Here is an 11,233-nt window from a genome sequence, read left to right on the forward strand (position 1 = left end):
CCGACACAGGGCTCGATCTCAAGACTCTGCGATCACGAACTGAGCCAAAATCAAGAGCTTGTTGCTTAACCATCTGAGCCACCCAGGAGCCCCTCCTCTCAGGTTTTAAATGCGTGAGGAGCTCACATTTGCCTGGGAAAGGGACTGCTACCTTCTCTTCTCTGGGAAGGTTTGGGTTTTGGGGTAAGGCTTCGTCCTGCTTTGAGATTTTCCTACAAGATTGTCCAAGTGAGATCCTTGCTTTTTCTCCCCTGTGAGATTCGCAGAAAACCTCTTGGAGGAGAGAGTATTTTTGAAAGGAGCCTAAGAAATCTCCCCCTGTTCTAGAGACCCTGGCTCCCACCTGGATCTAGAAACAGTCACGACTGTCAGCTCATGGCAGCCTTCACGGCACGTGGCAGCTGAGAGCCCTCCGGGAGGGTGTGGGAGGTCCTGATCCCGGCGCCGCCTGCTTGCTCTGTGATCTTTGCTAAGCCCCTCAATCCTTCTGCCCTGCCATGTGCAAGCCAAATGCTCCCAGCATCACCCTGGCTTCTCCACGGCAAAGACAAGCAGAATCCAAGTGGGACGCTGTTTTTGGATCAAGGGCCACAGGACCCTTCTTGGCGGTGGTTACAGATTTCTTCAGAAATGCTATTCTTACCAGCTTGTGAAGAAGGACTGGACCAGTGTGACCAATGTGCCCAGGGTGCCTGGGAGTTTCCTGCTTGTAGCACTAAGAGTTCTATGTCCTGCAGCTACCGGGACAGTTGGTCGCCCTGTCCGTACTCCCCTTTGGTGTGAGAGAGTGAGCAAATTCTGGCTGGTGGTGTGTCCTCCCCATCTTACACCTTCTCCCCCCAAATAGGACTGCAGGTGGCTTCTCTGCTGGGGTGAAGGAAAGACCCATTTGAGATTAACAGAAAAGAGGAAAGCAGACACCTCAAGATGTCGAAGAGCCTGCCTCTCCCCAACTTCAAGCTTACCTGGCGTGGGACTTCTGGCCTCGCAGGGGGTGCACAGACCCTCCTCTAGGGCCCACTGGAGGCCCCTATCCTGCTAGGTTCCCGTGTGGCTCCAGGTGGCAAGAAGGGACAGGAGTGGAGATGACCAGTTCAAGGTCTCCTCATGTCACATAGAGGTGTTTAACCCTTCCTTGGCTGCTCTGCCCGCACAGGCCTTCACGGGCACAGCCACTGATGTGCTCCCCCACTCAGCACCTTCACCTGCCAGCGGGATGCTGGGCCCACGCGCTCACACACAGTAACCAGAGCTTAAGCAAAACACCCACGGAGCTTGAGCTCTGCAGCTAGGCGTGCACACACATGGATGCTGGGAAGCGGGGCTGGGAAACAGCAGGGGCAGGCAGAAGATTCCTAGAGACACCACAGGGGGCACGTGCATGGGGGGTCCAGCACTGGTGCCATGGCACGAGCGTGCTTGGGAGGCGGCGGTGGCCATGGACACAGCACCCACACCTCCCCCAGCCTCCTTATCTAGTCTCCAACCAGAGCTCCGGGTTGGCATCAGTCTGGGGGCAAGCCCTGAACGTCAGGAGATGTCCCCCACTCTCTCTCTGCCAGGCAGGAGCCTCTTGGGGCTGCCAGACCTGTGTAGGTACCAGGGCCTTCTGGCACAGCTCCTCAGGAGAACGGGCAGGCCCGGACGTGCTGCACAAGGGAGCAGGCGTGTGGGGGGGTGGCTCTTACACAATCCCATCCGGCCTCGGCAAGGCGGGAGAGTTGAAAGGCCCCTGGCAGCTCCCCAGGCCCTTATGCCCAGGCAAGGAAACCACAGCCTGAAATGCCTGGGTTTCTGAAGGGCGGGAAGGCGGGATTTTTTGAGGCCTGCTCCACTCAGGCTGCCTCTCAGACTCTGTCATTCCTCTGAGGCCAGAGGGGCTGCCAAGCATGTCAGGCACCGAATCACAGGCTTCCAGAAACTCAGCTAGGCTGGTGCCCTCATTTCCCACTGAATATGGGAAAAATTTGTTGAAGATTTGCCCAGATACCTGCAAACACTGAAACCAACCCACTGAGGTTACAGAGAGCAGCTGGAAAATGGGGTCCCAAGAACAGTGATGATGTTCCTGGATGTGCCAGACACTATTTCAAGCACTTCCTGAATATTACCCAGTTCGGTTCCCACCATTACCCTGGAGGGTAGGCCCTGTCATTGTCATTTCCATCCTTTCGAGGTGCGGAAATAACTTGCCCAGGTCAACAAGGCTAGTGTGTGGCATGACTGGGATATGAACCCAAGCAGCTTTACCAGCATTTATATCCTTTTTGGTCTTTTGGGAATCAAGCAGAATTGTGAGACAACCAATTAGGAATACACTGGAAATGGCTTAGGAGCAAGGGTTGCAAACTTTAAATGCCTATAGGGCCAGGCAGGTGAAATAAATGTGTGACTCAGGCCTGGTGGGGAGAGGTCTGTGGTCTCAACTGGAGAATGTGTAGGCAACCCAGAGATGTCCCTATACAAATTCCTTAAAATAAAACTTGCCTGGAGGCCATTTGCCACAACCCCCCCCAACCCCCCAAAACACACCCCCAATCATAGAGCAGCTCTAACATAAGCCTACTGCACCCGGACATGTGACAGGAAATGTGGCCTAACAGGGCATACCAGCTTGTCTTGGGGGTTTGAAAGAACACAGAAGCAGCAAAGGACAGAGATGCATTGGTGAGTGGAAGTGACAGAGGACAGGAAGAACAATCGATTTAGAAACAGCAAAGATGATGTGAGTTGCCTGTTCCTGGAGAAAGGAGGCTCTTGGTAGCCTAAAGAACTCCACCACTTATAAGCCCAAGAAGGTCCAGGGAGGCCACTTCTGCTCCAGGACTCATCTAACAAGACAGGATCCTCCATTTTAGGATTTTAGTCCCAGCCTGGTCACTGATTCACTTGGTTATTTCAAGTTCCTTGCTATAATCCCTTGGTCTGCTTTTTTGACTTGTTACAAGTAAAGTGATAGCATATTAGAGGTTGAACGTACAAATTTGCTGATTTTCAATTGGTTTTGACCTACAAAAACATCAGTTTCATATGATTCAACCCTATAATTGTCCTGTCTACCTTTCAAGGTGCAGAGGATAAATGAAAATGTTTGAAGCGTGAGCCAAAGATTCACTGCCATGTACACAGCAGGCACCCAGTGAATGCTTGGTAAATGTAAATACTGGTTCCAGAACCAGGTGGGCATGAGCCTTCCTTACCGCTTCTAGCAAAGCCAACTGCCTGGGGACAGGGTCAGGCAAAGCAGCTCTTCGAGGGAAATTCACGTTCACCCAGCGCCTCCCGGCTGTTTGCTCCAGTGTGTGTCGTGTCCCCCCCCCCCCCCCCCCCCCCCCCCGTCCAGGCCAGAATCCAGAAGTCATGTCCAGTTTTCAGCTTGGACACAGAGACAACTGCCCAAAGCCACCATCCGGGGAGGAAAGAAGCCGCAATCGCTTAGATGTGGCACAGACCAAGGTCTCGGGGTATCGGTATCCGGGTTTTGTGGACTGAACAATCCCTTCTAGGGTAACTGGAACTTAATGGATGCACCGCAGGTAGAAGGCGCTGTCATGCCTCATTTCCTATGCGCACAATCCCTCCACTTCTCTTAAGGCTGTGGCACAAAGGAGGGGGGTCACAGTGGCAGCGGCCAAAGAGCCCTTTCCTCCTTTGGGGCGAAAGGCGGCCCCAGGTCTGCGCCGCAATAAAGGCCACCAGCCGGGTGAAGGAGGGGACCGAACAAAGAGTTGGGACGCGTGGTCCTCGGGGACACCATTGTGAGTCCCTTGGATTGGCGCGCGCCCACCCTGGGGAAAATTCCACTTCCAGCCATTCGGGTACCTGGGGGCTGGACTGAGACCGGCGGGCGCCCCCTCCGCTGCCGCATACCGCGGACGGGATGGCGACCGCCAAGCAACAGGAGGTGGCGCGGCTCTCCCGCCCTGTCCAACACCTGTCCTACGTTTCTCCCGGCCAAAGGACAGGGAGCCTGGGCTTCTCTTTTCCCAGAGGACAAGTCGCTCGGGAAAGCCCCAACGGCCAGACTGACAGATGTGAACCAGGATGCGGGCCTGACGCGTGCGGGACAGGGGAAGTGGGGAGGGGGCCCAGACCCAGGTGGCGCCCCGGCACTCCGTGCCTCCTCCAGGCCGGGAAGGGGAGTCCGGGGCCAGAGGAGGCAGTTGGCGAGTGCGTGGTAAGCTCAGCAAAGGGAGTCTCGGGGTGGGAATGGGGTCAGCGAGCCCCTGACCTAAGAGAACCAAGAAGGACGACTCGGTCTCTCCTCCCGTTCCTCACTTGAAGTTCTACTGGACTTGGCATCCGTCCCTCCTCCACGACTTCAGACTCCGGGTTTTCTCCATTCCCAGGTCCGCGGCCCCAAGAGACAGACAGCGGAACCTGCCAATGGCAGGACGCAAAGCGTCAACTTTGTGTTCGCCCGCCACTCTCAGCCAGTGCGCGCCCGTTTCTCCAGAGTCCCGCCTTCCGTGTCGGGCGCCCCCTTCTGGCAACACGGGGATGAACCCTATCTGTCGCCATGTTGAGTGCGGCACGGTTTTTTTTTTTTTTTTTCTGGAACATTTTCCCACCTATTCTGATTTTTCTTCTCACACAGCTGGTTTCTTAGTTCGACAGTCAAGTGCGGTGACGATAAAGAGGCTGTAACCTGTGGTCTTCGGATTGTGTGCGTGATCCGATCGCCACGTCACGCCACGCTTGCCGAGCCCAACGCCATCTTGAGTGTGGCGCCTTGATGGTTCCCTTCTCCGGGCTCCGCGTGGTTCTCTAAATGGCGCCCCAAACTTCAAGGAGTTCCCAAGGACTAGACCAAGTGGTCTAAGAGGGCGATTATTTCCCCCAGTAAACTCTCAGTGTATAAGTTCATGTGCCCCTCGCAGCCCCTTAAGTGGGGTGAGAGAGGGTGGACTCGATGGCCGGGCTCTAGAGGAGGCTCCCCGAGGCTGTCGCGACGGCAGTGACCGCTCGGGGCAGGCGCTGTCCAACGGCCTGGAGTGCGGAGACTGCTGCGTGGTGCGACGCTCGTGGGCTGTCCCGTTCGAAGGCAGGAGCCCGCACCAGCCCACGAGTACCCTCGAAGCATGAATCTCAGAGTGTGTGTGTGTGCTTGGCACGGAGCCCGCTTTTCGGCTAGCTCAGGCGGCCAACGCCGGGGCTAGTGGTGGGCAACGGGGTCACCTCTTCAAAGACCCGGGGCACCTGGGGTTGGGCAAAGGGTGTGGACGAGGTAGAGACGGGGCGTCCCTTGAGCGCGGGTCTCGGCCTCGCGCCCTCACTGCTCGTCGCAGGGCTTCCACCCAGTTGCACTGGGACAATTCTCGGTCGAAGGTGCCCCGGCGCGGGGGGCGGGCACCTCCCCGGGTACTGCACAGGGCACCGCCCCGGGCGAGCGCAGCCCAGCACCCGGCCTTCCCCTCCCCCTCGCTGGCAGCCGTCGTGCGCGCCGGCCATCGCCTCCTCTTCCCTCCCCCTCCTTCCGAGCAGCAGCGGGGAGGGGAGGACGGGGGGCTGGGCGGGCGGCTTTGCCGCGCTTTGGCTTTCTGCGTCAGCAGCCCCAGCAAAACAGCGACGGGAGCGCGCGCCCAGAGCGCGCTGTGCGCCCCTCCCCCGCGGCGCCGGCGCCGCCGAGACCCGGCAAACCAAGGCCCTGAATGACAGTGCGGTCGGCGACTGCGCAGCGCGGGACGCACCAAGGCACTGCCGCTTTAAGCACGCTTGCCCATTGTTCGGAATCGAGCCAATGAGCGAGCGCCCGCTCCCTGCGCTCAGCCAATAGTATTCGGGCAGAGGAGGCCGAGCGCCGCCCACTAATCTATATTAAAGGTTCTGGCGCCGCGTGAGTTCCCCACTGGCTGCTCTGAAAAGCCATCTTTGCATTGTTCCCGTGTCCGGCTTCCCGTTCGCCGCAACCACCTCCGCCGCGCGCCTCCTCCGCCACCGCGGACTCCGGCAGCTTTCTCGCCAGAGTCCTAGAACTCTTGCTTTCTTTTTAATCCGCTGCATCGGATCACCGGCGTGCCCCATCATGTCAGACGCAGCCGTGGACACCAGCTCCGAGATCACCACCAAGGTGAGGTTGGACGCCGCCCGCCCCTTCGGGGTCCGCGCGCTCCTGCCGCCGGAGCGGTGTTTGGCGCGCGCGCGGCGGCTGGGCTGTCCCAAGCCCGCTGTCTCTTCCTCCCGCGGAGAGACCTCTCGCCCCTGGCCTAGGACCCCAGGCAACCCACTCTTTTGTGTGCGGGGGAGGGGGCGGGAAGCACGGCGGCAGGCGTGATGCCCGTCGGGGAGTGGGCTGGGCGCCCTCGGTGCCCTGGGGGGCGGGCGCGGGGCCTGAGGGGTCGGGTGGTAGCTGTTCCACAGCTCCTGAAACTTGTTTGTGAGTCGTCTGAACGGTGGCGGGAGGAGAGGGGCCGGGTTGGGGGTCGTCAGTTCGCAGGGCGCACGGAAATAACTTTGAAACTCGAGCGCGTTTGGAATCGGAAGTGCTGGGGGGGGCGCGTGTGCGGGCGCGGACCGGCTGCGGGAAGTGGCGGCTCCGCAACGAGCGCCCGCCGGCGGCGCTGCTCTTTGTTCCGAGCCGGGCCGCCTCGTTTCGCGCCTTGCGGTGGGTCCGAGGTGGTTTATCTGGACTAAGCTCTGATAAGGCGGAGTGAGGCAGCGGGTCGGCCGACCGCGACGTCGATTGTCTCCGTGGAGGTGTGAAGGTCTCCTCCGCCCCGGGTGCCCTCAGGGAGGGCGGGGGTAGGCGTCCTCCGGGGAGAGTGCGCTCGGAGCAGCCGCCCAGCTTCAATAATTGACCAGCGGTGCCGGGTTTGGCTGTGGAGGAGGCGAGCCCACGCGCCGTTGGGAGGAAACGGAAAGTGAAGGAACGGCGCGCCGGGGCGACGATGGGCGCCCCCCGCGGGTGCCCGGGAGTACCGTGTGCGCGGCCGCTTCGGAGGCGACGCGGACGAACAAAAGCTATGGCAGCGGCTGATCGGTTGCACGGTCGAGCCGGGCGCCGGGGGTTGTCGGGGCTTGGTGCTGCGGGTTCACTGCCCTCGGTTTTGAGCTCCTGCGCGTTTGGCGCAGCTCGGGTTTTGCGCGCCGGGTCATTCCCGCGGCCCGCGCGGGGAGCGTCTCGTCTCCGCCCTCGGCGGGAGCGCGGCACTTTAAGGCAGGTCTGCTTTTTTACCTAAGGCTCTGGTCCGTGCCCCTCTCGTGCCCCGCTAGGGACGGGCAGGAGTCACCTTGGTGTCTCCTTAACCTCTGTGCCCCTGGCGTCACCTCTGGCTTTCTCCCAGGGGTGACTCCCCCGGCGGAATGGAGCTTGCGACTGGGATCTCCGCAAGGGATCCAGCCGGCCCCCTCTGGGCCCAGCCCGGGAACTAGTTGGGTGGGGGAAGGGTCGGCCCTCCCCCGTGCGGACGTCCGTGTTCGTTTTCCTCCAAGGTGATTTTCCGCCGGGAGCAATAAATAGCCCCGTGGAGCGCGTCCCCGACGGCCTCGGGCTGCGGGACCGTGAAAGCCCCGTGGACTTCGGGGCGGCCTCCCGCGGGACTCTGCCCGCCAAATGCAGAGAGGCAGGCCCGCGTATCGATGCCGGCGGTGGGGGCGTCAAGAGGCCGGGAAAGACCCGCGCGCAGCTCGCGCGGCGGTGGGGCCAGCGCAGCCCGCAGGCTGGGGGTCTCCAGGGTCAGGGGCGCAATCGGCGGCCCTGGGCCACGTGCTCCGCGCGCGCGGTGCGTGCCGAGGCCCGCGCGCAAAGCCCGCCGGGCGGGGGCTGCGCGCCTGCGCGCAGCGTTCTCCCCGCCCCCACCCGCTCCCCGGGGCTTCGGCCGCCAGGGGGCGGGAGCGGGCGGTGCCGGGGTTTGCGGCCCGCCGGCCGGTGGTAATAGGGCCGACAGGTGCCCGGGGGCCGCTCACTGGACGGAGTCCGAGCTGCGCCCGGCCCGACTGCCTGTTTGTGTTGGCGGTCGGATCGGCAGGGCCAGGTGGAAAAAGTTACGGGGCTTCGGGGCGCCTGCGGCGGCGTTGCCCTTTGGAAAGCGGACTAGGTCCGCTCCTCGAGGTGCGGTCTGACGGGCCCCGAGAGCCGCCGCGCGCGCCGCGAGACGTCGGGAGGGAGATGGAGCGCACTGGGCGGCGCGTTTCTGAACAAGGGTCGAGTGCCTTAAGCCCGGGCGTGTTTCCCGGCGAGGATCAGCGACTTCCTGGGACAGCTGTCACATACAGGGATTGGTGGGCTTGGGTTTTTTCAGAGACCTGGGCTGCCGTGGTTCTGGTGCTTAGCTCGGCTGTGAGGACTTGAGACAGCCCCTTCAGTTTTGCCTGTTAGCTCCCTCCCATTCCCTTCCCGGGCTAGCCCGCCCACGGGAGCTCTCCCGCAGTGCCCGGGCCTCCCTCCCTTACCTTATTTATTTATGGCACATACCTGCTGTCTTCCAAGAAGGATTTGTGATAGGCGGAGCTCCCTCTGGTTGGAAACCAGCCTGTGATGGGTGTGCGAGTGAAGTGTTCCCGGGCTCGTCTGCCCGGCCAGACGGGTTTAAGGCCCTGGTGCCACATGGCTTTTGTCCTAAGAAATATGAGTGAAGGGACAGTCGAACAACTGCAGGGGCTCTTTTGGTGTGTTTCTTAAGGGTTGAGAAATCGGAGGAAACACTGACCACAGACACGCTGGGTATCCTGTGGCCCCTCCTTCCCGTGTTTCCAAGTGTAACAGGGGGCTGTTAGGACATCCAGATCCGCGCTGCATTCATACCCTTGGGTCCTGGGCCTCTTTGCCAGCCCAGGGTTTCTCAAAAGACTTACTGGTTCCCTCTTAACTTTTTGAAGGACTTAAAGGAGAAGAAGGAAGTTGTGGAGGAGGCAGAGAATGGAAGAGACGCTCCTGCTAATGGGAACGCTGTGAGTGTCCACCTTGCCCATGATGCTTCCCTGCTCCTGGCCAGGGAGTTCTCTCACTCCAGCTTGGGCTTAGTCTGGGGTGAGGGAGGAGGCTGAGCCCTTGGGTAGTTCCTGCGTCACGGTCTCCTGGTGGAGCTTTAGGAAGAGGAGCTGAGATCTTTTGCCTGGTCTGCGGGCTGCAGATGAATTGTGTGGGGCCTGGGGGAAGGGATGGGGCAGGGGTGGTGATCCGTTCTCACTAACAACCTGGTATGTTTTCTGTTGAGGAGAATGAGGAAAATGGGGAGCAGGAGGCCGACAATGAAGTAGATGAAGAAGAGGAAGAAGGGGGGGAGGAAGAGGAGGAGGAGGAGGAAGGCGACGGTGAGTAGCCTTGTTTGTCTCCCCTTTTAGGGGGTTCCTTTCCCTGGCCTGTCTAGCAAAGGGCAGGAATTGGGGGTTCCTGGGGTTGGAGACCAGTGGACCATCTGCAGCTGGGTTTATACTGTGGGGCTAGGACTTTTCTGGTTTTAGGCTAGTGAAGTGAAGCTATGCGCCACACACCCAGGCTCCCACTGGTGCGTCCCACACACTGATGTGTTGCTCTTTCCTCGCCTGGAGACAAGTCCCTGCATGGGTGGCAAGGCGCCCTGACTGCCTCGTTTGTCAGGCAGCAGAGATCAGGGATGATATTCCTCTTCCCTGGAGAATCTGTCACTGGGAGGTCCCCTGAGGAGCTGTGGTGTTCTGTTGAGTCCCCACCCCACCCTAGTTCAGGCTGTCACTGGGTGGGTAGATTCCACCAAGATTCTTCCTGGTTGGTTGAGGGAAGGCAGCGTGGTTTACCCTGGGGTTTGCTTCTGCAGGTGAGGAAGAGGATGGAGATGAAGATGAGGAGGCTGAGGCAGCTACGGGCAAACGGGCAGCTGAAGATGATGAGGTGGGTTCTGGCTTGGGTAGGGGTTGGGATCCGAGGCACGATAGCCAGAGGGGCTGATTTTGGTGGTGTGGCCCTGAAAGGCTTCCTTATCTTGGGCAGGAACAGGAAGGAATCTAGGCCTGCCTTCCCAGAGCTCTGGAAGCCTCTGGAGCAGCCAGTGCCTGGCCCTTGCCTCTGCCCGCAGATGTGGGGATGGGCCCCGTGGACTGCAGGGGCCCTGACCATCTTTCTCTGTGCAGGATGACGACGTCGACACCAAGAAGCAGAAGACTGATGAGGATGACTAGACAGCAAAAAAGGAAAAGTTAAACTTAACAAAAAAAAAAAAAAGGCCACCGTGACCTATTCACCCTCCACTTCCCGTCTCAGAATCTAAACGTGGTCACCTTCGAGTAGAGAGTCCCGCCCGCCTGCCCAACGCGGGCAGCGCCACCCGCAGATGACACACGCTCTCCGCCACCCAACCAAAACCACAACGTGAATTTGCAACAGGGGAGGAAAAAAGAACCAAAACTTCCAAGGCCCTGCTTTTTTTCTTAAAAGTACTTTAAAAAGGAAAATTTGTTTGTATTTTTTATTTACATTTTATATTTTTGTACATATTGTTAGGGGTCAGCCATTTTTAATGATCTCGGATGACCAAACCAGCCTTCGGAGCGTTCTCTGTCCTACTTCTGACTTTACTTGTGGTGTGACCATGTTCATTATAATCTCAAAGGAGAAAAAAAACCTTGTAAAAAAAGCAAAAACAACAACAAAAAAACAATCTTATTCCGAGCATTCCAGTAACTTTTTTTGTGTATGTACTTAGCTGTACTATAAGTAGTTGGTTTGTATGAGATGGTTAAAAAGGCCAAAGATAAAAGGTTTCTTTTTTTCCTTTTTTGTCTATGAAGTTGCTGTTTATTTTTTTTGGCCTGTTTGATGTATGTGTGAAACAATGTTGTCCAACAATAAACCGGAATTTTATTTTGCTGAGTTGTTCTAACAAAGCTGTCTCAAGCCTGGTTTTTCTGCGTTTCAGTTTCTCTAGACCTGGGGATGGGGCAAGGAGAGCGGGGGTGGGGGCGGGGATCGGGAGGATCTTGAGCTCCGGCCCGGCTGTATTTCCTGGGGATAGTGGGCTGAACACCCCAGCAAGGAGGATGGCTGTGCCCCTTGGGCAGCATGGTGGGTGGCCGTGGAGATGAGAGACTGAGCTGCCGCCGGCCACCGAGACGTGTGGGAGGGCGCTGGAGTTAGGGTTTGTGAAGGAGAAGCTGCTTACTGGGGTTGGTCTACTGATGCTACCAAGAGCCTTTTCCCAGGACCACATTATTGGATGCCAGGTGGATGGGGCGCCCTGGAGGCAGGGTCCGTATCCTCAGGCACTCCAGAGGAACGGGCTACATGAGGCGCTGCTCTTACGCAGGTCGGAGTGGGTGG

The 11,233-nt window shown here is 58.9% G+C and overlaps 1 protein-coding gene across 3 annotated transcripts; it reads left to right on the top strand.

Annotated features, from left to right (window-relative positions):
• The first annotated feature begins 5,631 nt into the window (after positions 1-5,631).
• Positions 5,632-10,800, top strand: PTMA (prothymosin alpha). Of its 3 annotated transcripts, none has more exons than XM_026491708.4 (5): positions 5,632-6,070; positions 8,818-8,889; positions 9,159-9,252; positions 9,735-9,808; positions 10,048-10,800. In XM_026491708.4, exons 1-5 carry the CDS (start codon positions 6,026-6,028, stop codon positions 10,093-10,095), a joined length of 333 nt encoding a protein of 110 aa, XP_026347493.1. In that variant the 5' UTR covers positions 5,632-6,025; the 3' UTR covers positions 10,096-10,800. The 3 variants fall into 3 exon arrangements, with proteins under 3 accessions (XP_026347493.1, XP_057161550.1, XP_026347492.1); XM_026491707.4 differs by having other exon boundaries at positions 5,659-6,070; positions 9,156-9,252; XM_057305567.1 differs by having other exon boundaries at positions 9,735-10,800.
• Positions 10,801-11,233: the final 433 nt, after the last annotated feature.

Source organism: Ursus arctos, unplaced genomic scaffold, assembly GCF_023065955.2.
Source record: "Ursus arctos isolate Adak ecotype North America unplaced genomic scaffold, UrsArc2.0 scaffold_1, whole genome shotgun sequence".
Taxonomy (NCBI): Eukaryota; Metazoa; Chordata; class Mammalia; order Carnivora; family Ursidae; genus Ursus; species Ursus arctos.

Coding starts and splice junctions, on each gene's coding strand:
- PTMA (XM_057305567.1), top strand. CDS start 6,026: ATGTCAGACGCAGCCGTGGACACCAGCTCCGAGATCACCACCAAG. Junction 6,071..8,817: donor GCTCCGAGATCACCACCAAG/GTGAGGTTGGAC, acceptor AACTTTTTGAAG/GACTTAAAGGAGAAGAAGGA. Junction 8,890..9,158: donor CTCCTGCTAATGGGAACGCT/GTGAGTGTCCAC, acceptor TCTGTTGAGGAG/AATGAGGAAAATGGGGAGCA.